General features: G+C 43.2%; 2 protein-coding genes across 4 annotated transcripts in view; one reads left to right on the plus strand and one right to left on the minus strand.

Moving 5' to 3' along the window:
• The window catches only part of Myh7b (myosin heavy chain 7B), a 43993-nt gene extending 40340 nt beyond the window's left edge, over positions 1-3653 (minus strand). For 2 of the 3 annotated variants that reach the window (XM_013150259.3, XM_063248477.1), the window contains exons 1-2: positions 3555-3653; positions 1783-1897 (exon numbers count right to left, since the gene is read on the minus strand). The gene's annotated coding sequence lies outside the window, so the exon portion shown is untranslated. The remainder of the gene's footprint in view (positions 1-1782; positions 1898-3554) is intronic. The other variant, XM_013150260.3, reaches the window with a different exon arrangement.
• On the plus strand, positions 3652-27671 carry Gss (glutathione synthetase). Its single transcript, XM_003467741.4, has 13 exons — positions 3652-3760; positions 6933-7067; positions 9949-10094; positions 13159-13234; positions 13517-13656; positions 14348-14464; positions 19473-19553; positions 19651-19728; positions 21250-21316; positions 24051-24245; positions 24734-24815; positions 25794-25983; positions 27140-27671. The coding sequence occupies exons 2-13, from the start codon at positions 6939-6941 to the stop codon at positions 27261-27263; spliced, it is 1425 nt and encodes a 474-aa protein (XP_003467789.1). The 5' UTR covers positions 3652-3760; positions 6933-6938; the 3' UTR covers positions 27264-27671.
• Positions 27672-27910: the final 239 nt, after the last annotated feature.

A 27910-nucleotide genomic window follows, 5' to 3' on the forward strand; every position in this document is an offset into this window, starting at 1 on the left:
GACAGCCTGCTTGCAAGGCAGGTGCTTATGCCGCTGAGCTAAATCCCCAGCCCCTTCTAGTTTGCTTCTTCCCAATAAAATAAGGATACTAACTGCTCCTTCTTAGGATTACTGCAGGAGTATAAATGACATAGCACCTATAAAGTGGCAGGGACAGGCCTGGCGTATGGTAAATCCTCAATACACGAGACAGTCCTCACTTTAATTCCACAGGCATTTCCTGAGCAGCAACCCTGGGCCAGGACCCTGCTAAAGGTGGGAAGACAGAGAAATCTCACTCTGAATGGCCAAAGCTGTGGCCCACAGCCAGGTGGGGAGACAGCCTCGAAAACCATGCTGCCAGGCAAAGTGATGTCATCACTAAAAAGAGAACAGTCATGTGCACAGATGCAGACCACATTTGATGCAGAATTGGGGCCAGAAGAGATGCTCCAATCATACCCAAGGCAGACATGGAGAGAGGCACTCACAGGGGCAAAGGCAAGGCACAACATGAGGGGACCAGTCTCCATCCACACTGCAGCGCAGCCCTGTTTGTTGTTTGTTTGTTTTCTTTCCGTCTGATTCATACTTAACCCTAGACCAGACACTACAGTGGATTCAACAGTAGACTTTGGGAAGCCTGAGCTTATGTCACATCCCAAAGTCAATTTGGGGAACCACAATGACTACCGGTGTCAAGCTGTGCAATCTCTGGCAAGTCAGGACATCTCTTCCATCTTTCATTCCCCCAGCTGTAAAATGGAGACCATAATACTACTGAGCTGGTAACAGTACCACCTCATAGGGTTGCGATGAAAATGATGTAATGACCATAATCATTAGCCAAGTACCTGGAACTTAGTGATCAAATCAATAAAGAGCAATTATTATTAGGAAAAAAATAGATTTCATTTTGAAATCAAGGCAAGTAGGGTTCAGAGAGGTGAGATGACTTGCTCATAGTTGCACTGCTAGGTTGTAAAGTCAGGATTTCAATCCAGAACTGAGACAATAAAGGCTCAGTGCATCATTTCATCTGCTCCAGAATATTCAGCAGGTTTCCTCAATACACTAAATGAAATCTTTCCTTGCTGTAGAGTAAAAACCAGCAAAGCTTGCGGCCATAAAGGCTTGGACAAGGTCCCTCATTCTGGGTTTCTTGATCTGAGATCCCTGAGTAGACCTGTGAATTCCTCCACACTGTATGTACAAAAGTTTGTGTCTGATGGAGATTTAAAAAGAGCCTTAAGTGTCAAAAGTAACAATTACTGACAACCTCCTTAGCATAATTCTTATCCACCCAGTATTTACTTTGAAAGATTGTGAGGCAATCAAATGATAGGATTTGTACAAAGTACCTGAAACATCCTAAACTTTCACTAAATGTCAAGTTTCCACTCTTCCTTCCCCAACCTGCTTCACCATTCGCAAATATTGAGCATTTACTCTGTGGCAGGCACTATTTTGGGTGCTAGGGAACACAGTGGTGAACCAAATGGGCTGGCCCTATTCTGATGGAGCTCACATTCCAGTAAAATGAATCAACAGCTATATAAAAGTAACAACTTCAGGCACTAAGAAAACTTACAACAAAGTGTAGTAACATCGTGAAGGCATCTAAGGAAGCAACCTCTGAATGACAGAGAGCCAGTCACGCCAGGGGTACACATCCAGGTAAAGGAAGCAGGAAAGCCAAAGTCTTGCTGAAAGGCCTAGTCCCACCACAAATAGAGTCATCATGGATAAATCACATAACTTCTGAGCTATCCCACCTCCACCATGGAAATGAAGCCATCTTACCTGACTGAATATGAGGGGATTCAACCAGAGAGGTGGTAAGGTCTGGGAACCTCCTCAAATCTCTCCAAAGGACACCTGATATATGTCACTGGACACCCATCTTGGAGAGGAGAACCTGTACAGAGAACTCTGGGTCATGTGTTCTGATTTTAATTTTTAATTTCTTGCTGCTCTAGAAATAGCTTTCTTTGTTCGTGGTTAATACAACGGCCTTTTTCTGTTATCTCGGACTTATTCTAGTAAGTACTGCTTCGTATTCCAGTAACGTGCAGAAGAACACAAGGAAAAAGCATCAGCAAACGTGTTCTGGCAATAACTAGATTGCTTTCATCCACACAAGAGGATTAGAGGGCTCAGTCTGTCTTGTGCATGCTTTATCTAAGGAACTGAAAGGACCTTCATTCCTGGGTTAATTTATAATTAGTCAGAGTTCTCCCTTCTGAAACTCTCTTTAATCTGTAGTCCCTTTTTCCCATTACCATAGCCATGGGTTAGTTCAGCCTCACCATTTCACAACTATCTCTCATCTCTCTGGCCCTAGTCTTCCCATTTCCAAACTGTTTGCCACATTGTAACTAGCCTAACACACAAAAGCAACTGCATCTTTCTCTCTAGAGAATCTCTCTCTTTAGAACCCTTAGCCAGCCCCTCTGCCCAATGAATAACCACCAAACTCCTTAACCCGACATCCAAGGCTACCTCTCCAAAACTGAGCTCCTAATATTGTGCTCTGAATTTCAGGTCTTCCTACACCAACTCATTATCTGTAAAACAAAATAAGCCCTGAAACACTAAGGATTATATGCCTTTGTTGCTTTTGGTCTTGCCACTTGAAGCATTCTTCAATCTGTATCTCCTTCACCACTTATGCATTTAAGATCCAGAAAGTTTTCCCTAAATCCTTCAGAAAAGTACTTTCTACTATCTTTCTTTTTTTTTATAGACAAGGTCTCAGTATATAGTCCAGGTTGGCCTCCAACTCATAGGAATCCTCCTGCCTCAGTTTCCCAAGTGCCAGGATTATAGGTGTGGGCCACCCTACTCAGTCTATTTACCTTCTTAATCAAATTGAAAGCAGGTGTTGTGTCTTATGCATGGCTAATTCTCTAGGGCTTAGACTGATACATTTCATTTAAATTTAAAATCGTTGGCCAGGGATTTAGCTCAGTGACATAAGGACTGCCTGGCAAGCATGAGGTCATGAGTTCGATCCCTGGTACAAAAAAACAAAAACAAAAAATTAAAGTTCTTATCAGGCAATTCATAAAACAGTTAAGGCACTGCCAAGGAGTGAGGGTGGAGGTAGGATCGTGAATCTAAAAAAACTGTTCCAGATACCGATGCCAGTGGTACTGAAGGAGTACAAGAGACACTGGGTTACTATCAAACAGTACTGACTTCCGAGTTTCAGGAAAATGAAAATGCTTACATTTGCTTTCCCTGTTGCTGTCCCAGTTGAGAAAAACCAGGGAGGTTTTTCTCGGACTTCACAGGGCTGGGGAAGAGCCTGAGTTCTAACACTTGCTCAGCTCCTAACGTGCTATGCCAGCTTGTGCGCCAGTCTCTGTCCATCTCTGGGCCTACCACTATCCCTGTCAACTGTGTCCCTAACTTGACTATCCCAATCAGAGCATTAAGTTTCCCTGTCTTACACTGAATGTCGCCGGCTCTCACGCCGTATAGAACTAAGCACACCCATGGCACCCCACAGACCCAGCCTGGCCTCCCCCACATCTGCAAAGGCCCGATATGCATGAGTGCAGCCGACGCACCCTTAAAGCCAAGGTGGCCCTCACACGGACTGCCCCTTCCCGGCCGCCGTCCAGCTTCACAGGCCTTGATCTCTCCCCCGCCCTACTTCTTAAACCCGCTGAGGGCGTTCCGCGCAAGCGCATTTGGCTGCCCTAAAGCCCCTCCCCCTGAGCCTTGGTAACGGCGCAAGGGCCCTGAGTGCTGCGGGCGGCCGGACGACAAACTAGTAGGTTGATGCTCGGCAACGGCGGCTGGCGAGGGTCACGTTTCCTAGGGAGGAAAGATGTGAGGGAGGGGTCTAGGGAGGAATTGGAACGCTGGAGACCGGGAGATCTTGTAGTTGAAACACATCACTGGCTGGGGAAACAAACTTGTGTCTAGTGAGGGGGTTGGGTTGGTGCGTGTTGAATCTAGATTTTCCTGATCTCTCGCTTCCAGATCAGGTTAGTGTAGAGGACATAGCGCTAGTGAGACTAGAGTCAGAGTTAGAAGAAAGGATGGAGTAAACCCCCCAAAAAATAAAAATCAAAAAGCGCTAAAACACAGTGAGTGGGATAGATAGGACTAAACTTTGTTCAAGATGAATGATAGAGCCATCAAGTGGGCAAACCTAGACATTTGCCCCGCATCCTGGCAAATTCTTTTATGGTTGTGTGGAGACTCCCAGTCGCGCTGGCCATGCCCTCAGGATAAAGTCCGACCGGATTTACATGTGGGCGTTTTAAGCTTTTGGTGATTCATTTATTTAACTTTCGCTGAATATACTGCTAGGCAGTGATACTATGTAGAGACGTGGTCAAGGCAAATGCTATCCCAATGATATCGAGAAAAAAGTATGGACTGTAGAATCTCTAGAGAAGAACAACTTCCAAAACTAAATCCAGGAGTGGTGAGCAATATCTCAAAGAGAAAACAGCACCTGAAAAAACCTGAATGTGGCATATTTAGGTCACTGAAGATGCTTTACTCAATCTGTTTAGTGCCTAGGGAATAAATGAGGATGGGGAGGGCTTGACTGCTAACTTGGAAACAGACAAAAAAAGAGTTCGAAGCTATGCATTCAGGCAGCTGACTTCACAGGATTGGAGAAGAGTGGAGTGAAGGAAAGAAGTACACAGGAAGCCAGAGTGAGGTTCTGGAGAAGCAGATTTTTGGGGAAACGACGAAGTTTTTTTATGGTTTTGTGGAGACTCCCTAGAAGCAGTGGATATTCGAGTTTGGAGATCAAGAAAATACTGATGTGAAAATACAGATTTGAGTGTCATCAGCAAAGGAGAAACAAAATCACAAGATAGGCAGAGTCTATGGAATGAGAAAAAGGGTCCAGTTAGCCCTTTACATAGTGATTACGTCTTATTTTCTTCTATGTTTCCACTACCTAATCAGGGTTCAATTATTAAATGTAAATCAGTCTTTGCCCACCAAAGACCCGGCAGCATGCAGATGTTGGAAACTTAGAGTTGTGAAAATCAAGGGTTTCATTGGTCAAATGTCAGTGTCAGTGTCAGTGTCATGTTTTTAGTTGTGGCTCTGTCACCAGGCTGCTGAGTGACTGCTGACAAGTTTCCATCCACCCCTCCCTCAAGCTTCCACGTATGATTTTGCTATGGTTTGGATATGGTGTGAGTGCACCCTCAAGGGTTCCTGTGTTGAGGGGCTTGGTGTCCAGTGTGGTAGTGTTGGGGGGTGGTTTGACCTTTAAGAGGTAAGACCTAGGGGCTGGGGATTTAGCTCAGCGGCATAAGCGCCTGTCTTATAAGCAGGCAGTCGTGAGTTCGATCCCTGGTACCAATAAAAAGGAAAAAGACCAAAAAAAAAAAAAAAAAAAAAAAAAAAAAAAAAAAAGAGGTAAGACCTAGTGGGAGATCCTTTGGTCACTTAGAGAACTGCCTGCCAATTGGAAGAATTGATTAAGATAGGTCTTGTGGGCCCTTAATTATTAGAATGAGCCTGACACCTAAGTCACTTTCTGTGGCTCCCCCTCACTGACATTCGTTGTAGTGCCAGCTGCAGTAAGATCCTCACCAGTTAGCTTGTCTTTGACCCTCCAAAACTGAGCTAAATAGAACTCTTCTTTATGAAGTTGTCCAGCCTCAGGTATTTCATTATAGTAAAAGAAAATGGACTAATACAAGCTCCCAACATGCTGAGACACTTGTCACAGTTTTTTCTCATTTAATCCACACTTTTTACTTATAAAAGAAGTAATAATATGGGGCTCTAACCCAGATCTGTCTGACTCCAGAACCTTGTTCTTTACCATTATTATCTGCCGGTAACCCAATAGTTTTGCTGTCAGGATTCTTTTGAGATCACATGTTCATTCATTTAAAACTTTGTGCTGAGGCAGGCAGACTCGTATAATTGGTTTAATGCCAGCTCTGTTATGAGGAGAGGGGGGACAAAGCTGGTTGTGATGGAGGTTTCTTTCACCAACTCTTCCTGGAGACCACTGATTTGGACAGCCATATTCTGTCCTTAAAATTAAATGACCATAGAGTAAAACAAAGCGACTAGTATTTCCAGATTTTTATTCAAGTCTTCCTAAAACTCTGCAACCTGCTGCAAAGTGAATCAGTAACAACATGTGAGTTGGTACATCTCTGTATGTCTCTGAACAGTCAGTCAGACTCTTCCTCCTATTACATTGAGTATTTGGGTTTGTTATTTCTATCCTGATAAAGTGATTTCTCAAAAATACTTGCCATCTTTTTCTGCCCTGCTGATAGATGTCCATAAATAGAATATAATCATTTCCTGCTTGCCAGTTTGCTTCTGATTAGCATGAAAGGAGTTCACATTGTCTGTAGGACTCATTTTCTACCTCTTATGCAGTTTATTTGAGATCTGTTGGCATGAGTTGCTGGAGTGAGATATTCAACTTGTTCCTATCCTGTAAAAATTTATTTAAAATACAGGTCCTCAAACTCTTCAAATTTAGGACCACTTTAGTCAGAATTGCTGTGGGTGATCCCTGGAGTCTCTATTTTTCCCCCAGGCAACCCAGAATGTTCAGCCATGATGGAAAATCAATAATGTACTCCATCTCCCTTGTTTCACTTTGTTTCTGCAGCCTCTTTCTCCATGAAAAGTACTGGGTTGGGACCTGAGTTGGAAGTCCAGGCTTTTCCAGTCATACTTAGGGCAAGTTATTTTCATCTCTGTGGGCCTCCACTTCCTTACAATGGTGCCGTTGCTGTACCTTGGGAAAACTCTGTCAAGCTGTCTGTTTGTTAAGAACTGAAGTTAAGAGCTGAAACCAGCCAGTGACCACTCTCCTGTACCACACCGTCTTTTCATGGGAACTGGTTGGGATTCCACAGTATTAGGAGTGGCCACCAACCAGGTTCAGAGGTTGCTGGGCCCTAGGCCACCTGTTACAAAGCTCTCTGTCACAGGTTGACATGGACAGCAGCTGGGAGAACCTCTTGCAGGATGAGCATCAGCTGGAGGTGCTGGCTCAGCAAGCTGTGGACCGGGCCTTGGCTGAGGGAGTGTTGCTGAGGACTGCGCAAGAACCCAGCTCCTCCACCGTAAGTACTGCCACCCCCAGCACTGTCCACACTGCTCAGATCCCACCGCCCACTGTGTGGTCCCTACCCAGCTCAGGGCAGCTCTGTTGGTTTACAGCATGGCCTTTTCACTTTATTTTTTATTTTTTATTCCATGGCTAAACTTGATCTCTGAAAGTATGTAAAGAGCAGCATATTGGAGTAATCAAATTTAAATCTGGGGTTTGAAGTGTGATTTAGGCAAGTTATTTGACTTCTTGGCTGCACCTTCTTCAGATCTGTGGAAGGTTAATAATAGGTTGAACCAACTGGGTAGGTAAAAAAATTAGAAGATAATTTACTTAAAGCACTATATCCAAGGAACTATTATTTAGTAAACCCCCAATCATACTACTGTCTGTGTTACTGGGTTGTGATATATCCTTTCAGGTATGTGTGTATTTATATACATGGATATGTGTATATAGATGCATGTAGCTTAAACAAATTATATCATACCTACTATTCTATGATATGTTTTTGTTTTCCACTTAACAGTCTCTCTTTGAACTCTTTCTGTTGCCTTCTGTTAAGAGTCAACTGCATTCTGATGCTCCAGATTTGGATGGGTCACAGTTTAACTTTCCATTATTGATGGCTGTCGAGGTGACTTCTAATGTTTTTATGATTACAGGTGGCACAACAGGAACATTCACATACCTGGCCTGTTTGAGCACAAGTGTATGTTGTTTTTCTAGGATTGTTATGTAAAAGTAGAACTGCTAAGTCTAAGCCATATCTTTAAAAAAAGTTCCATCATTTAGCCAGCTGCAGTGGCTTGCACCTGCAGTCCCCAAGAGGAGGAGGAAGAAAAATACCCTCATCATTTAAAAGGAAACAAAACTTTTTTTTTACTTTGTGACTAGGTAAAACATTTTCATGGTTTAAAATTATGAAGCTACAAGAGTTTATATGTTAACCCTCCTTTCCGTATTTCCTTAATGCCTAACTTCTCTGTCCTGGAGACAGCTTGTGTTTTAGCAGTCTTAATTCTTTCAGGTAGTTTATTCACAAGTAAATAGTTATTTCCTTTCCCACTTTGTACACAAGGAAGTATACTAGACAAGTTCTGTAATTGCCTTTCAAAAAACTCAATATACCTTAAAAGCATTCATATTATTGGTCCCTACAGAGCCAGGATGTGGGATATCCACACTCAGTATTTGCTGAAGTTCATGTGCCTGAGGCCAGCCGATTTTTAAAATTTGTTTGTTTGTTTGTTTTGGTACCGGGAATTGAACTTAGGACCTTGTGCTTGCCAGGCAGATGCTTGTACCACTGAACTATATCCTTAGCTCCAGCCAACTGCTTTGGGAACAGAATTGCCTGGGTCTGAACTTAGATCTTGCAAATTATCTGAACATAGGACGAAATAATTTCCCTTTCAAGCTTTTATTTCTCCTGTTAGTAAATAGATAGTATATGAAGCTCTAAAACTTTCTGGGAATTTATAGGACCTAACTAGAAAAGGCACAGTTCTCAAAGAAATTTCTAACCCAGAAAAAGGTAGGAAGCATACTTTCATGATGTCATTTCAGATCTTTCCCTGGTCCCCTACTTGGCAGTAAAGTGGATCAGTCAGAAGTGCTAACCTCTGGAATTCTAGGTCTAGTTGGAGAATGTATCACAACACAAAATTAAATAATTTCAGCTCTATAAGGAAATACAGGCAGCATGCTGCATAATTTTAGCTATTGTTTATTATTTACTGTGTGTCAGACACTGTTGTTGTTGTTTTTTGTTTTTTGCTTTCTCTTTGGTACCAGGGATTGAAACCATGACCTCATGCTTGCCACACAGGCACTTGTGCCACTGAGCTAAATCCCTGGCCCTGTTGTTTGTTTTTAAGACCCAGTCTCACTATGCAGTTCAGGCTGGCCTTAAACTTACCATGTAACTTAGGCTTGAACTCACAGTAATCCTTTTGCCTTTGTCTTCTAGTCTGGGATTACAGGCATGTGCCACCATGTCTGGCTTATAAATGCCAAGTTTTAACACCATAACTTGTATCACTATAATGGCAAACTGATATTAACATGAAAGTTAAACTCAGGAATTCTTTGTAAGTCGGTTACAGGATTTCTTATCATTTCTGTCCAAGTTCTAATTCATTTGTCCCAGAATACATTTTCCCCTCCCAGAAGCAGTGCCTTAGATGGTACTTGACTTTGACTGTGTCAAAGTCCAAAGAATCCAGATTTGATATGGTGGCGCATGCTTGAGATCCCAGCACTCTGATAGGCTGCTGAGGCAGGAAGATCACAAGTTCAAGCCCTACTTGGGCAACTTATTGATTTAGCAAGTTCTTGTCTCAAAATAAAAAAGAAAAAAGGGCTGGAGATGTAGCTCAGTGTAAAGGCCTGGGTTCAATTCCCAGTACAGAAGAAAAAAAAAAAAAAAAGTCCAACGAATCCAGTGAGCAACTGAACTGTAGACCTTGGTTACTCCTGGCTTCTGTTCAGGGAGCCAGAGTTTACTTCTGCTGCAGCCCTACCAGCAAGACTATCCCTCTGTCCCTAGCTAGAAAACTGGGGAATGGGTATGTGAGCTTCTAGGAGAAGCCCTGGTTTGAGTGGCAACCAGCTGAAGCTTTTGTAGGCGTGGTTAATAACTATCCTGACCCAAATCCCGCTTGAGTCCATATAAATCTCTTACCCAATATATTTCTGAACCTATTGCTGAATATATTTCTGAACCTGTTCCTTAAACCCTGTCTCAGTGCCTTTTAGTTTGAAATGTGACTAATAACAGTATCTTTATTGCGGGATTATATGGTGGATTTATGTACTTTTTGTTGTTCTTGTTGTTGTTCTTGTTAGAGACATCATTCACAGGTGCTCTACCCTTGTCTCTCATTGACCAGGTGGTGAGCTACGCCCCTTTCACGCTCTTCCCCTCACTGGTCCCCCAGAGCCTGCTGGAGCAAGCCTATGCTGTACAGATGGACTTCAATGTGCTAGTGGATGCTGTCAGCCAGAACGCTGCTTTCCTGGAACAAACTCTCTCTAGGTACCCATGGGGAGACCTAGGGGCTAGGAGTTGCTAGAAGCAAGGGTTTGGAAGACTGGGGAGATATGAGGTGTTTATGTGTCCACTGACTTGGTAGAGTGGAGGTCTGCCTCCCCACAGGAGAAACCAGAAGCGGTATAATATGAGTCTGGAAAGCTGGCTGCTAATTCTAGTTCTACTACTGTTTGTATGGACTCAAGCGAGTCCCTTTCATTCCCTAGCCCTCAGTTTCTTCATTTAATAGTGAGAGGGTGGCTCAAGTCTAAGGTTCCTCCAGTGCTGACATTCTGCGATTCTGTGACACTCTCCACCCTTCTCATCTTGCACCTCCGCTTTGATTGAAATTACCAAGCGCTCTCTCTCTGGTTTTTTGTTGTTGTTGTTTGGTACCAGAGATCAAACTCATGACCTCATGCTTGCCAGACAAGTGCTTATGCTGCTGAGCTAAACCCCCAAACTCTCTCTGTCTTTGAGATAGGGTCTCATTGTGTACTTCAGGCAGGACCTGAACTCATTTTATGTAGTCCAGGTTGGTCTCAAACTCATATGATCCTCCTGCCTCATCTTCTGGGGTTCTGGAATTACAGGTGTATGCCACCACACCCGGCTGGTCTCTTATCTTTGGATAGTTCAAGATGCAAACTGTGGGGGCTGGGGATTTAGCTTAGCGGCATAAGTACCTGCCTTGCAAGCAGGTGGTCGTGAGTTCGATCCCCGGTACTGATAAAAATGAAAAAGAAAAAAAAAAAAAGATGCAAACTGCATCATACCCAGGACACAAGGAATAATCTACCTCACCCCACCCCACTCCTTCTTCAGGTCCTAGCATAAGTAAAATGTTTTGGTTTATTTTAGAATTAAATAGAATAAGAGGAGATGTGGTCTTGGAGTTGAAAGACCTGTGCTCCAGGCGTTTGGCTAGTTTTGTAATGTTTTAGCTTTGTCAGGGGCATTCTCTTTTAACCTAACCCCAGTTACATGCAGATAACTACCAAAGTTAAGGTGGTCTGGGGTTGTAAATCAGTGGTAGAGTACTTTTTTAGAATATTGGAGGCCTTGGGTTCAATCCTAAACAGCAAATGATAAACAGTTATGAAATCCCCTTCTCCACAACCCCCGCAAAAAAAGAAAGTCACTAGAATTAAATAGAATAAACAAATTGTTTATTTTACAATTAAGCATATAAATACTATTATGTATATTTTCATATAATACATATATGTCTTTGATTAATTTTTCCATAAAAACTAGATTTTTTTAGCAAAGAAAAATCTTTTCAAAATGTACACCCTTGGGCATGATAATATATGCTGAGGCAGGAGAATCACAATTTCCCGCCTAGCCTGGGCAACTTAGCAATTTAGAAAGGCATTGTCAAGAAAGAAAAGGAAAAGAGAAGAGAAGAAGAAAGAAAAGAAGAGAAGAGAAGAAAAAAAAGGAAAGAAAAGGCTTCCTGACATGAAGGTGGCTGTAAGGAATCATATTTTCAAGAAGTTCAGAAAGTGTTGACTTAAAGCATAAAACCCAGTGTTTGTGTAACGCCTACCACTGCCTCCTCGCTGGGGATGAGCCTAGCTTTGTACAATTGTGGGTTGTAGGAACTGTGAGCAGCCTGGCTTATGGCTTTTACCCTGACCATGCAGTTAGGTGGAAGACTTTGCCTGAAGCCCTCTCTTCAACCCCCACCTTCGCTGTTCCTTTTTTCCTTACTAACACCTACACAAACCCTGGCTCCTAAGGGAGAACAGCAGGCAAGAACTTTAGATTGAAGGGGAGCACCTCATCACAAAAGGAAAAATGTGCCCCACTTTCCCTGAAGGCTGAAGCCCACCTGGGAACTGTCCTCACCAAGGGCCAGGAAGCACTCTGCAAGAGACCTCACCCTCGGGAACAGAGCAACCTCAGAGAAGGCCTGAGCTACTTGGTTCCCATCTCTGCTCTGCTGCAGGGTCCCTATAATGTGAGACTGAAAGCCAGGCCTGGTCAGGGGGCCAAGTCTACCCAGAATCTTGAGAAGCAAGAACTGTGGAGTTAATGACTTGTGGACTCCTCCTCATTGCCTTTTCTTGATGCTCTAGAAAACCATACTGGATCCCTACTGCATGTCACATGTCACAGCAGCACACAATGCTGTGGTGATGAGCTGCCTCAGACTAAGACCCACCTTCCATGCAGTTTATGGGCAAATATTAGAAATGACACTGATCATACAAATAAATAGGAAAGCTGCAACTGTAATCAGTGCTATAAAAGAGGTTCATAATCCAACTATGATGGTGCATGTATATAATCCCAGAACTCTGGAGGCTGAGGCAGGAAGCAATGGAAATTCAAGGTCACTAAATAGTGAGTTCAAGGCTCATGTGAACTATATAGCCAGACCCTATTTCTAAAAAAAAAAAAAAAAAAAAAAAAAAAAACTAGTTAAAAAGAGGTACATAGTACTGTAAGACTAGCTATTGGGGACCCAGACAGGGAAGCCTCTGGAAGTCATGTCATATGATGACTGAAGAAGAAAACTGGGATATTAAGTATGAATCTGAAAAATCTTATTGGAGTACAGGGTATAATTGCCCTGGAGCCATAATAGGGAAGGAGGAAGAGAAGGAGGCATGTCCTGAGTACAAGGGAAGCTATGGGAAGTTAACGGTAGGTCAGTGAGAAAGCCTCCCAAACATCAGAACTGTTCAATTATTGAATAGTTATATCATATGCCATTTTGGGGATCTTCATGGGACCAGAGGAACATGTTCTATTCTTTGCATGTAATGTCTCATTTATTCTTTACCACAAATCTACTATATAATTATTTTTCCCTTCATTTTACAGTTGAGCAAACTAATAGAAATGATTTTCTGAGGTTGTTGCCTAATAGTAGTCTGGAACTGGAACTCAAGTCGCCTGACCCTCAATCTAGATTCTTAGCCATCATTCTCTTATTAGATTGGATTGAATATTTTGCCATTAGACCTAGAGAGGATTCTGGTGTCAGTTAATGAAGTGGCATTCCTTGACCTGTAAGGTCCCATATGTCTTGGAAAATGTTCTGTGTTTCTTCCTTCAGCACTATCAAAAGGGATGACTTTACTGCTCGTCTCTTTGACATCTACAAGCAAGTCCTGAAAGAAGGCATTGCTCAGGTAACCATTCCTACCCCCTCCCCCGTCTGACACCTGCCTTTTTCATATCTAGTATTTATTTTCTTTTTACTACAAGTATGTGGTTCAGGCCTTGGTCTCGTGGAAATGTACCTCTCAGTGGTCTGCCTGACTCTGGCACCTCTCTGGCACATCCTCTGGATTTGAGAGCATTAGCTAATATCTCCTATTTCTACATAGCACTCATGCTACCTGCCTACTCTGTGGCTGATCCTTAGACTCAGCCCCTGGGCAGATGTCTTCAACATTCAGTTTTCCCCACAGACTGTGTTCCTGGGCTTGAACCGCTCAGACTACATGTTCCAGCGAAGTTCAGATGGCTCCCCAGCCCTGAAACAGATTGAAATCAACACCATCTCTGCCAGTTTTGGAGGCCTGGCCTCCCGGACTCCAGCTGTGCATCGGTGGGCTCCTTGGGTAGCTGTGGGCTCAGCCTGATGGATCAACAGTCACTGGCTGAGCTAGGGATCCATAGCTCTGACTGCTTTCCTGGGCTCTGGGTCATGTGCTTGCCTCACTCCCCAGCTCCCAGCATAGTTTCCACTTGTAACCAGATCTTCAATATGTCAGGGAGAGAAGGGACCTAGTGACTTATCTAATCTTGCCCTTTCATTATGTAAGTTAGTGTTGGGGGATGGTATCTTTAAGAGGCTGTAGGGAGCAAGGGCTTAACAAATCTGAGGGCCTAAAGGGAATTCTGAAATCTAAGACATAGAGGAATGAAGGGGCTTCTATATAAGAGCGGGCTAGCCATTTCTAGCCAGTAAGGGTGCTCTGGGTTACTATTATTACTGAGTGTCTGTGGCAGGATTCCAGTAGGCACCTTGGAGTCCAGGATAAGGGGCTACAGCTCATGGGGAAGCTGGGGTACGTTGGAGTGGGGGTATGGGGTCTCAGTTCTCCTTTGAGCTTGTATACATAAGGGGTCAAGGTGAGGGCAGCATAGCATGTTCCAGCTAAAATGGCTCTTCTAAGAGTGTGATGATGGGCTGCTCAGCTGATTCCCAGTACTATTCCTGTATATAGCTATGAACTCACGGGCAGAGGGGTCTTCTGGTCCACCCAGTTACTGAATAGCCATCTCACTTCCAACAGACATGTTCTCAGTGTCCTGAGGAGGACTGAAGAAGCTGCCAAGATCCTCTCCAACAATCCCAGCAAGGGACTGGCCTTGGGAATCGCCAAAGCCTGGGAGCTCTATGGCTCAGCCAAGTAAGGATATGAAAAAAGTGGTCTGGGCATGGTGGTGCACACCTGAATCTCACCGCTCAGGGGGTGAGGCTGGAGGATTGCTACAAATTTGAGGCCAGCACTACAGAGTGAGTTCAAAGTTAGCCTGAACAACATAGTGAGACCCAGTCTCAATAAAAAAAAAAAAAAGGAGCAGCAGTAGACTGCTTTAGATTCAGCATTCATGGGTGCAGTAACTTCTTGGCTTGACATATTTAGGGAATGAAAGGATTTTTTTAGGAACAGAAATTTATACCTTTAAGTCTCAAAGTTATGTTAACCTATTTTTCCACTGTCTTCTTAAATAAGCAGTGCTGGGCTTGGTGGCCAATACACGTATGTGTGCTAAGGCAGGAAATTTAAAGTTCAAGCCCAGCCTGGGAAATTTAGCACGACTTTGTTTCAAAATAAAAAAGGAACGGAAATGTAGCTCAGTCAAAGGCCTGGATTCAATTCCCAAAACAAAAGGAGGAGGTGGAAGATACAGTTTAGTGGTAGAGTACTTAACATATCCTAGGTAGGTTAAAAGCATGCAGGAGGCCCTGGGTTCCACCTCTAGTAATGGAACACTTTAAAAATAGATCACTTAGTTAAATAAGCAATGCTGACTATAATTTAACCTTTGTCATTGGCTGGATATCATCATGATTTTCAGTGACTGCATCCTGCTGAAACACAGTAGTGCCACCTAGGGTTACAGAAACATTTAAGGCTTTTTGCCTATACCAGTAACTACTGCTGGACTTAAATTCTCATTTATTTTCTTCATGATTTTCCAGTCTGTTTTTCAATTATCAGCTTACTCTTTTTACTGATGTCCATGTGCTTAAATTTGAAATCATTTACTGCCATCCCTATACTTCTTTTCTGTTTTCTGTGGTTTGAAAAAATATGTGATCCAGGTTGTAACGACTGTGTCCAAAGAGTGACATCTTAGGGCTGGGGATTTAGCTCAGTGGCATACGTGCCTTCCTGGCAAACATGAGGTCATGAGTTCAATCCCTGGTACAAAAAAAAAAAGTGAGAGACCCTCTTTATGAGTAAATTCATAAGCTTTGACTTAGTAGTCCATTTTAACTGCTTAAAGGGATTTTTTGCTTTCTCCCAATTTTCAGTCCTATTCCAGATGTGTGAACATAAGTGGTTTAATTGAAAGGCTACAAAATGAAGTTATTACAGTGTTAAAAATGGCATTGATAGTTATCCCTTAATGAGGACTTAATAGTGCCACACCTTTAATGAGATGATTTATGTTCAGGATCTCATTGAACTTTCATAATAAATGCTCTGAGGCAGGTAGTTTTATAGCTGAGGAAACTCAGGTTCTGAGAAGTGAAGTGAACTAAAGTTCAAACAGTGAGTTGGTAGCAGTGACAGAGTCTACCCTCCCCAGAACCTGTTTTCTTTTTTTTTTTTTTTTTTTTTTTTTGTCTTTTTCATTTTTATCGGTACCAGGGATCGAACTCACGACCGCCTGCTTGCAAGGCAGGTACTTATGCCACTGAGCTAAATCCCCAGCCCCAGAACCTGTTTTCTTAATCACTCTGGCTTCTAAGAGATCCTCTCTGGGCTTCCTGTGCCTCACTAAGACCTGGGAAACCTCAAACTCTGAGCATTCAGAAGTCATCAGACAAATACTCTGTCAAGGAGAACTCTTGGCTAGGTTGTATTTTAAGAGAATGAAGCCAGAAAATGGGTCAGCTAGGGAACTGCTGATGGGCAAACACAGCAAAGGCTTCTCCTGCCAGCCTGTCAACAACAAAACATGGCACTGGAAGGTAAAGAGCTATGTGACACCTCAGCTAGAAATGGCTTGTCTCATTGAGACAAAGGGACAGGCTCTTCTGTAGACCCAGCAAGTGACCTAAAGTTTCTCTGAACTTTAGTTTCCTTATTTGTAAAGTAAGGGTAATCATAATACCTACAAGGATGGAAATTTGAATTCATGGCCCGAAAAGACTTTTAAAAACTTAGTGTAGTTCATTGTGTGGTACATTCAATAATACTAATAGTAGTAATAATAAAAATAGTAGCTACATTAGACTTATAGTAGTTTTATTTTGTCCAAGAGCAAACTGAGGCTCAGAGAAGTTTAATAGCTTGCCTCAAATTATACATCTAGTAAGTTTAAACTCATTTGTCCCTAAGGACAGGGTTCTTTTACTATTTTCAAGAGGTATGGTCCCCGATAAAAAAAAAAGGGGGTGGGGCTGGGAATTTAGTTCAGCGGCATAAGCGCCTGCCTTGCAAGCAGGCAGTCATGAGTTCGATCTCTGGTACCGATAAAAAAAAAAGAGGTATGGTCCCATAGTATGGGTTAAAAAACAGGCTCAAGAATTTGTGGAGCATATGAATTTTCATTAATCATTTCATCCTTTTGATTTTTTTAAGGAAATCTGTAAAAGCTAGGCATGGTGGCATGATGGCACATGCCTGTAATCTTAACACTCAGGAGGTTGAGGCAAGAGAATTACTGTGAGTTCAAGGCCACCCTGAGAAGTATAGGGAGTTCAAGGCCATCGTGAACTACACAATCACCCTGTTGAAAAAATAAACAAACATAGGCTGGGGATTTAGCTCAGTGGCATAAGTGCCTGCCTGGCAAGCATGAGGTTGTGAGTTCGATCCCTGGTAACAAAAATAAAATAAAATAAAACAACGCGTCCTCCAAAGGAAACTTATAAAATGAATTATTTTCAGTTAGACAAACTCTTTCAAAACAAAAGCCTTAAGGTAGAAATGAGTAGAATAAGAAAAGAGGATTCTTGGTGCTAAAATGTTAAGGACTATGATCGAATTAGTACCCTTATTCCATGCACAGAAAAATCAGGGCTCCAAGAGAGAAACTACCTTGCTCCAGGAGAGCAGGAGCAGAGCCATGACTAGCACCCAGATGTCCTCTTACCCATCAGACATACCCCTGCCTTCATCTTCCTTGGCTAACAGCTCTCCTAGTCCTGCTTAGTTCACACTGCTCAGAATTGAAGGCAGGAGGAGAGATAGAATGTTTCCTGGGTCTGGCTCCCATTGGTGGATAGCACACTGACTAAACACGCCAAAGAATGAAATTCTGCTTAAACCTATAGCCTCCAGCCTTCCGCCTCCACCTCTGCTTGGAAAGGGCAAGTCTGGGCCAAGTGCCACGCTCTTACATATTTACCCTTGCAGTTCAGGCTGCACAATGAAGAGCAAGGGCCTTTGACTTTCAGTGCAAGATTCACATCTGATCTCTTGAGATTTCAGGCAGGCTGGTAGAGGACACCTACTAAGATGTGTATTTTGGCCAAGTGGAAAGAAGTCGGAGTTAGGTTCAGCAACCAAGAGGTTCAGCATCTGTAGGGAGAAGCTGAGACAAATAAGAGGCTAAGTACTGGAGGTCAGAAATAGTATCTTAAACCAAAGTCTGGGCTTCTAAAAGGTCTTAGCAAGAGGCCACAAGCACAAAACAGTATAGACACAGCAAAAATGAGCGTGGCACTGGTAAGCACTGACCTTGTAAATCTAGTGAGGGATCTGATCTATCTTTGATGCTTAAAACAGTGTTAACTGAGGGCTAGGTGTGGTAGCACACACCTGTAATTCTAGTACTCAGGAAGCTGCATCAGTAGGATCACCTCAAGTTTGAGGCCAGCATCGGCTACGTAGTGAGTTCCATGCCAGCCTGAACTACTTAGCAAGATCCTATCTCCCAAAAACCCAAAACAAAACAAAACAGGATAACTTAACTAGCAGCTAAACAATAGTTCTTTGGCATAAGCTATTTCCTTAGTCCTCAAGCCCCTGTTTATTTAAAAAACACATGCTAAATGGAGAGAAAGGGACCCAGTTTACTCTTACTACTGTGAGACCAAACGTAGCCCTGTGAACATCACAGCAGTACTGGAAAATAATGCCTTATTTGTAATTGCCTTCATGGGTTTCTGTAGGATTCCATTTAGCTATTCTAATAGTTCCTGCAAGAAGCACTCCTTTTATTATTATTATTATTTTTTGTACCAGGGATCGAACTCACAACCACCTGCTTGCAAGGCAGGTGCTTATGTTTTTTTGTTTTTTGGGTTTTTTTTTGTCTTTTTCTTTTTTTTTTTATTGGTACCAGGAATCGAACTCACAACCACACACTTGCAAGGCAGGCACTTATGCCGCTGAGCTAAATCCCCAGCCCCTTTTATGATATTTTTTACAGTGTAGTAATAGAATCATTAGCATCCAGATGTGGTGGCATACCCCTATAATTCCAGGACTCGGGAGGCTGAAGCAGGAGAATTGCTGTGAGTTCAAGTCCAGCCTGGCCTACAAAGTGAGTCCATACTAGCCTAAACTGCATAGTGAAACCTTGTCTCAAAAAGACCAAAAAAAAAAAAAAAAAAATCATTAACACCTGACCCCTAGTATTATTCATTTACAAAGTATTCTGTTTATTTATTTGTACTGGGAATTGAATCCAGGGCCTTCCCAATGAGCAATGTCCCCAGCTCTTTTTTATTTTCAGACAGGGCCTTGCTAAATTACTAAATTGCTTAGGCTGGGCTTGAACTTGAAATCCTCCTGCCTCAGGCTCCTAAAGTGCTAAGATTACAGTTGTATACTGTCATGCTTAGTTCAAAATATTCTTCTATATTCCCAATTGTTTATTCTTTCAGACAAGAAAATCATTTCAGACATGGAATCATTAAGTTCTAAGAAAAAAAGTTCTTTGGGGTTTTGAGATGTTTTTAAATCTAAATTTTAATTTGCACAAAAAACTGACATCATTACAATGTTTCATCTACTCACTGGAAGAGATACAGTAATAGTTCCATGTTTCTGATTTTCCTAATTTCAGAAAATAACGTGCTATATCTTCAGCTGTCTTATAGCTCAGACAATCTTGAATTGAGGGAACCTCTGCCTTTTCTGGGAAGCTGCTGTTCTCTTATTTCTAAAGAGGCTGAAACAGAGGAAGGACAAGCTCTTTAGCAATCTCAGGCCACCTGTGCTTTTTCTCCAGTGCTCTGGTGCTACTGATTGCTCAAGAGAAGGAAAGGAACATATTTGATCAGCGTGCCATAGAAAATGAGCTGCTGGCCAGGTAGGTAAAGGAGGAGGACCTCCATATAGGGCATGCAGGGGGAGGGGCACTCAGAACGTGGGACCCACTCCCTTTGCTTCTTGTTCATTTTTCTCAGGAACATCCATGTAATCCGGCGAAGGTTTGAAGATGTCTCTGAGAAGGGGTCTCTGGACCAAGACCGGAGGCTGTTTGTGTAAGCATCCCCAAAGACCCACTAGTTGTTTGGTTTATAAGTCTCCTGCCACCCTCTTTTCCCAAATGATCTTTTCTACTGGGAGATGGGATAGCTTGTTTTCTTTTCCCCTAATTTCTTCTTCTTTTTTGTTTGTTTTGTTTTGTTTTTTGAGACAGGGTCTCCCTATACAGTTCAAGCTGGTATAAAACTTATTATGTAGCCCATAGGTTGACATTGAACTCATTGTGATCCTCTTCCTCAGCCTCCTAAGTGCTAAGATTAAAGGTGTTTGCCACCAGGCCTGACCTCTAATTTCTGAAATATGTCGTCCTCCTGGAAATTTTGGAGGAATACACCCAAGCTATGCTTCTAAAGCATTGTATCAGAGCTGCTGACCTTCTGGAGAAGTGCATCAGCCTTAAAGATAACCTTGGTTTTCGTGAGCCCCTAAGCTTCACACAAGTTTTCTTGTTTCTCTTTGTGGCTGCTCAAGTCAGACATGAGCAGTGCAAGGAGGTAACTAGGAGGTGAAAGGGCACCTGGCTCATTCTCTGATTGATCAGTGTCACTCTCTGAGCCCAGGCCTAGATTTGTCTTTCAAGCCAGGTCCTACCTTTTATTCCAAAGGCTGCCACCAGGTGGCTTTAGTGCCACCAATTTGGGTAGCATTGCAGTATATATATATATATATATATATATATATATATATATATATATATTTAGACTTTGTAATTGCTAAAGTTAATAACCTTTATGGAATTTTATAATACCACTTGCTGGCTTTCAAAATATGCTTTTATTGTGACAAAACAAAATAGTTTGCTTTCCATATAAATCAGGCAATATCAAGTAGGACAAAGAAAAGTTCAAAAAGCCTGTGTCTTTACTAGACTTATATTTTTGCATCCTCATCCCTTACCTTTGCATTTTAAGAAATTTTACCCTGAACAAGGCATGATGGCACACAATTGTAATCCCCAGAACTCTGATAGACGGAGACTGGAGACTCACCAGCTCAAGCCCAGCCTAGGCAATTTAGCAAGATCTTGGCACAAAATAAAAAAGTGCTGGTGATATAGCTCAGTGCCAAGGCCCTGGGTTCAATCTCTAGTCGAGAAAGAGTCGGGGGAGAGCGGGGAGAGGGAGAGATATTGAGAACAAAAAGAAATCTTAGCCTTGTGTCAGCTAATTTAAGCAGTGGAAATACAAGTCTTTTTACTTAGGCAGAGCAGTGTGATTCTGCTGCTTTTTTCATTTTGAATCCACATTTTAAAAAATTTACTTCGTGATTCTAGTTATATTATTTCCTTCTGGATTTCTTAGAATGACTGTAGATCTTGGATATTTTAAACAATTCCAGTGCTGCATACCTCTGCTTTTAGTGGAATGACTAGTGATGGGGGCATTAACTTTTACTGCTTCTAGTGAACTCTTGTCTCGATTCTGTGGAATGACTTTCAAAAAAACCACACATACTTTGGTGCACTGACCATATCAGGTATAATTTAACACAGTGGACTTTTCCATTCTATATTCTAGGGATGGCCAGGAAGTTGCTGTGGTTTACTTCAGGGATGGCTACATGCCCAGTCAGTATAGTCCACAGGTTGGTATTTTCTGTTAGACTATTTTTTGCCTCCTGGGACCCACCAGAGCCCCACAGAGACCCAATTCGGGCATCACAACCACCAGGGTTTTCTCTGAATCCTAACTTCAGTTCTTCCTCAGGGAAGTTGCTGCTGGAATCTCTTCTCCTACAAGCTTTTTGCTACCTCTGCAAACACACTTGTCTTCTAGAATCTGAATCATCAGGAATCCACTATGTGTTAATCATTCACACATTTTCCAGAGGTAGGCTGGCAAGTGTTTAACAGGCATTTTTTTCTAGAGAGAAGGACCTCATTTTATAGCATTTCTTGATTTCTGTCACGTACTTTTGAGCTACCCCACTTACGTCTCTGAGCACAGAGTTGGGACAAAATGGGTGCACTCAGCCCTTGCTAACTGATTCAAATTCATTCTTGCACACCACTGACTGTTTTCATCTTCGTTCCCTCTCTTACCTGAGTCAGATTTTATTATCCATTCATTCAAGTTCATGGCAGTGATGATACCATCTCATCTTGTTATCATATACTTTCAAAGTTACTTTTCACCTTCATTATTTCATTTAACTCTCATAACCACCCTGAGAGGTATATAATTATCTCCATCATAAAGATGGGGAAACTGAAGTTTGGAGTGATGCAGAGGCTTGTCTCAGGTCCCACAGAAAGTTCTCAGGCTTTTTAGCTCTCAGGCTGATGGCATTTCCAGTATAACATTCTTTTGCCCTGCTCCCAATGTCCATACCAGAAGCTAAGATGCCTGATTTCACTTGGAAGTAAAGGAAGAAATAAGTTAAGAAACACCATGGGTAAGTGGGCTGGGGTCATGAGCCTGACTCTGCCTCTAGGTCTCAGCGTCTGAGAACAAGAGCTGCACTACAAAATTTTGAGGGAGCTATTTGCAGGTCTACACTTCACCTAGGATTCCCTCTGGGTTAAGCTCTTTAGGGACACACTACAGAGGTGGTAGCCATATGGGAGCAGTTGGCAGTGTGCTGGGCAAAGAGAGAAACTTGGGAAAATGAATCCAAGTTTCAGGAAAGGGGGATGAAGAAAGGGATCAAAGAAAACCTAGAAGAAGACCTGACAAAGATAGTGTATGCAAGGAAATGGACATTGGTGGGGAACTGAGCTCAAATTAGATTGAGAACATGGAAACAGATCTACAAGGCTTGGTAACTTGCTAAATGACCCTGAGAAGTCCTTGCTTGTGTCTGGGTTTTTCTTTCCTTGCTTCTGACATAATGGAGTACTTCTGTAGGTTTATCTCATGTTTTGCGCTCCTGTGACACTGCCTAGAGCAACAGACTGTTCTGTAGGGGACTAGTTGTTGGTGAAGACCAGGTAAAGGTGCTACAGGTCAGTGACATTAGGTGGAGGCAAGAGTTACCCCTCCGGCCTTAGCCTTAATACTGCTGTTGGCAGTTGGTTTTGATCCGCAAGTTGCCTTTGATCTACAGACAGGACAGACTGTTTCTTCATGCTTGAGAATGGGGACTGGAACTGGGAGGCATAATCCTTTGTTGTTTCCCTGCCTCTTATATTCTAAGCTGCTGGCACAACCATTTGTCTGCAGGTCTTCGTTCATATTTGGGATGTTTATTTGTTTGTTTGTTTGAGACTGAGTCTCAAAACAATGTAGTTCAGACTGGCCTTGAATGTGTACTAGACTATGTAATTTAAAATGGCCTTGAATTCACAGTGATCCTCCTATCTCAGCCTCCTGAGTCCTGGGATTACAGACATGCACTATCACACCAAGCTTATTCATATTATTCTATGGGGAATAGTCCTTCCCCATAGACTGTCACCTACCAGATTCCCTCTGTCAAGACACTACTTCACTCAGTAATAGTAACATACTTATTGAGCACCTACAAAGTGCCAGGAATTGCATTAGATGCCAGAGAAAGCAAGATGAACAAGGGTTCAGTCTTTATGGAGTACACAGTCTGATCAGAGAGAACGTAAATAAAAATAAAAAATAGATATTTGCCCTAGTTGAGGTGTAACAGCTTTAAGTAAAACAATAGGGTGAAAAAAAAGAGAATTATGTGGAAACTACAGTAAATAGAGTGGTCAGGGAAGTCTCTGAAAAGGTGACCAAGCTAAGACTTAAGGATGAAAGGGATCTAACCATCCATGGAGAAAGCTAAAGGAAGAAAATTTCAGGCAAATGGAAAAATATAAAAGTCCTGAGGTACTGAGGTTTGTTTATTTGGGGAATGACAGGCCTGTGTGCCTAGAATGTGGGAATCAGGAGGCAGGAGGTTAGATAGTAGTAGCAGCATGGATTTTGATAAAAAAAAAAAAAAAAACACAGGAGCCAGATCAGGAGTTTGGATTTTATTACGTAAAAGACAGAAGCCATACAACTTAAAGAGCTACCAGAGATTGGAGGACGAAATTTATTTGTAATACAGTAGGGAGCTAAGCTCATAAACAAGTACTCCATGCTCTTCAAACCTCCTTATCAATTCTTCTCTACCCTTACAGGTGGTCTTTTCCCCTTTTGTCATTTTCCCTTTAATTATGGTCATGCAGGGAGTTACATTATGAGTTTCCTAATGGTAAGGTTCCTGTAGACTCATACCTGCCTCTATAAGGATATTGTAGTGGTCCTGGAAGAAAATCAACTTGAAGATAAAAAGCATAATACTTGGCACCTGATGAATGCTCAGTAAAGGTCAGTTGAAATAAGAAAAAAAAAAATCTTTCTTCTTTCCTCTGCAGAACTGGGAAGCACGCCTGCTGCTAGAGAGATCATGTGCTGTCAAGTGCCCCGACATTGCCACCCAGCTGGCTGGGACTAAGAAGGTGCAGCAGGAGCTGAGCAGGGTGGGCGTGCTGGAGGCGCTGCTCCCTGGCCAGCCTGAGGCTGTGGCCAGACTCCGTGCCACTTTTGCTGGCCTCTACTCACTGGACATGGTATATAAGCAGCCCATTTTTTCCTATCAGAGACCTGGAGCCCAAAGTGTTGGGGAGGGTGGAGCTGGAATTATGGTTGACTTTGTGATTTAGGTCAGTGCTATTCTAGAGAACCCACCTAGAGCCTTGGAGACAGGGCAGCCTCAGGGGCCTGAAAACCACTGTAAGCTCCCTCAGCAAAGGTAGAGATGGGGGTGGTAACCAAGGGAAGGGACTAAGAAAAATAGCAAGAATTGAGAAATATCTGGACCCACTCTTCAGGCCACGTGCTACAAAGCTGTGTGCTTCCAGAGAAAGACCTGTTCATGCATTTACTGCTATGAGGGTTTGGCTGGGGAGGTCACATCCAGACTGAAGAGTCCAGCCTGAGGGAGCTTATGGCTATTCCTCCTCCTGCTCTTCTCAGTGCTTCTCTGAGTGGCCAGCGCAACCTTTGCTGCCTCTTTAGCCTTAACGACTGCTGATGACTACTTTCTGCCTTCTGCTAGGGTGAAGAAGGGGACCAGGCCATCGCTGAGGCCCTCGCTGCCCCAAGCCGGTTTGTGCTAAAGCCCCAGAGAGAGGGTGGAGGTAGGTGAATCCCCTTCTGCAGTGACAGGATAGCAGGTTATCACCAGTGTTTACTGGCACTTGGTATGGACAGTCTCAGGCTTGGCAGACACAAGAGGAAGTGACAAAGGTCCCATCTTGGAATGTTCTCCAAGACCCTGGGACCAGGTACTGTGGAATGCGGGGGAGTCTGGTTAATCAGTACTGGAGGGGTTGAACAATTTTAGTCTGAGGTAGGTGTGGGTGGATTATAGGGAGCAGTGTATGCGCACATTAGGAGATCTGAGGGAACACATAGCTATCTTCTTCCAACTTCTAACTTTTTGAGGACCAGGATTATATCTGCTTTATAGACCAGAAAGAAATGATTTTTGATCTGGGCCTTAAGGGCTAAGTAGGAGTTTCCTGGTTTTCCAGTGAACTCACTACATGGCCTAGAGTGACTTCAAACTTGTGTGGTCCTCTTGCTTCAACCTCCCAAGTGCTAGGATTATAGGCATGAGCTACCATACCTGGCTGGGAAAGATGGTCTGGAACCTAATTATAAAGGACATTGAAGCCAGATGTGATGGTGCATGCATACAATCTGAGCACTCTGGGAGGCTGGGGAAGGTTTGAGTCTAGCCTCAGCAGCTTGGCGAGACCCTTGCTCAAAATTAAAGAGAGGCTGGTGATGTAGCTCTGTGAAGATGCTGGGTTCAATCCCTGGTACTACTGGGTAAGGGGTGGAGGGGGGAGAAACAAATATATGTTAGCAAACATATTCAAGGCTATCCTAAAGAGAAAGACATTTAGAGTTTTAAGCAGGGAAGAGACAGGATTTGTGCTGAGACTTGCAAAACTTACGTGTTTCAATCAGTATAGATTTCCTGGAATGAGGTACACATTGGTGGCAGAGGGACCTCGGAGGAGGTTGGTACAGTTGCTCAGCAGACAGAGCTAACCAGAGGCCTAGGCTATATTGATAGCACGGACCATAGACTGTCAGTTTAATTGCAGGTAACAACCTGTATGGGGACGAAATGGTACAGGCCCTGGTGCGACTCAAGGACATCGAGGAGCGGGCATCCTATATCCTCATGGAGAAAATAGAACCTGAGCCTTTTGGGAATTGCCTGCTACGACCTGGCAGCCCTGCCAGAGTGGTCCAGTGCATCTCAGAACTGGGTATCTTTGGAGTCTATGTCAGGTAAATCAGCAGGAGCTCCTTCTACTACCTCCATGCGAGGAGAGCAAGCCCAGAGAGACCCTTGGACAGTCAGAAATCCTAGGCTTCAGAGCCAGCTCTACCCATCTCCTAGCTTTGCAATTTGTGCTGCTGTCTAGTACATAAGGTCAAGGGCCAAGAGCTGCTTACCTTCCATGGCTGTCAGGTAATACCCAGGCAAGAAGTGCTTTGCAACCATAAAGGAAATTAGGTAGTACCAAGACAACTGGAAAAAGATGGTCTGACAGTCAGGATTAGGAGATTCCAGGGAAGAAGAGTTTGGGTCCAGCTTGAAGAGCACTGGGGATGGTAGAGAAAAGTAAGATGGGCCAGCTAGATGGTACTTGATGGCTTTGAAGAACTAAGTAGCTCTTTGGATTGGACCACTAAGAATCAGGAAGAGGACTTGGGAATTTGTAAGGAACTCATGGCACTTCCTACAGAATACTTACTTCAAGCTCAGGGCAAAGCAGGGATACCAGATGCTGCCATGCTTCCTTCCAGAGCCTTCTTTCTCTATAATCTCCCCCCAGAACTCTCTGCAATATCTCTACCTGCCACTCCCCCTCACTCCCACATACCATCTTCAGAGAGAAGTCAAGAAAGAAATTTGTACCTCAAGATGAAATGGAAGCCTGGATCGTGCTAAAAGCTTTTCTGCTTGCCTGCCTGCTCTCTTCCTTCTTTCTTCCTTCCTTCCTTCCTTCCTTCCTTCCTTCCTCCCAAGACAGGGTCTTGTTAGCCAGTTCAGACTGGCCTTGAAGTCACTTTGTGGCCCAAGCTGGTCTTGAACTCACAGAGATCCTCCTGCCTCAGCTTCCCGAGTGCTGGGATTACAGGCATGTGCCACATTGCTCTGCTTTCCTGCTTCATTTACTCTGTATGACCATCTTCAAAAGTAAATGGTATTACCTCAATTTTAAAGTGAGGAAATTGTTATTTGAAAGGTTAAAGAACTTTCTCAAAGACATACAGTCGCAGTAATAGTTTCCAAACTGGAAAGTAAACCCAAATCCAGTTAAAATCCTAGTACTTTTCTTAGGTAGGGTCATTTACTCTTGAACTTCTCACTTGGGACCAAGGAAGGTCCCATTCTAGGTTTGGTGATACTGTGTGCCTCCTAACCCTGTTTCTGTAGACATGGAAAGACACTTGTGATGAACAAGCATGTGGGGCATCTACTTCGAACCAAAGCCATCGAGCATGCTGACGGTGGTGTGGCAGCAGGAGTGGCAGTCCTGGACAACCCATACCCTGTGTGAGGACACAGCCTGAGTAGCCTGGACTTCACTCAAGAAGCCTCTGTCCCCTGCACTTGTCATTCCTCTGCCAGCCCTCCTGAGGGGTTGTCCTCCTCCCACCTTAAGAGGGCTGGTCTCTTCCAAGACCTCCAGAATCTTCAGGGAATGGTAAATGCTGGGTATCTTCCTCCAGTTGTCATCTGAGGACCAGAAAGCTGTGTTTTTTCAAAGCCTTAGAGTGTGGGAAGAGAAGATTTTTTGAGGTAAAGGTGAAGGGTAAACTCTGTCACCCTCCTATTGACCCTTCATCAGCCTTTCCAGCAAGTTTCAGTGTCTGACTTGGGATAGGACTGAGTAATAAGAAAAGGAGAGGGGAGAGGAATAGACTTTCTGCAGCTCTGCCTTAATAAAATTACATGACTGATTCAATGATTTGTGCTTTGTGGAGAGGTTGGGGGGTGCTCTTGTGCAGGTCAGCCCAATTAAGACGGATTGGTGCAAGGAAGGTAACTGAGCTATAATCAGGGTCTCTTTAGACTTTGATCCTATGGATGGGACCCTAAAGTTTCAATCCTTGTCACCCACTTACGCTCCCACAGGATCACAGGGAGGAGAAAGGATCCCTCATAGCCCAGGAAGGAAGGTAAATATGATTGGTTATGATTTAG

Source organism: Cavia porcellus, unplaced genomic scaffold (assembly GCF_034190915.1).
Source record: "Cavia porcellus strain 051 isolate PalLab524CR breed Dunkin Hartley unplaced genomic scaffold, mCavPor4.1 scaffold_5, whole genome shotgun sequence".
Classification (NCBI taxonomy): Eukaryota; Metazoa; Chordata; class Mammalia; order Rodentia; family Caviidae; genus Cavia; species Cavia porcellus.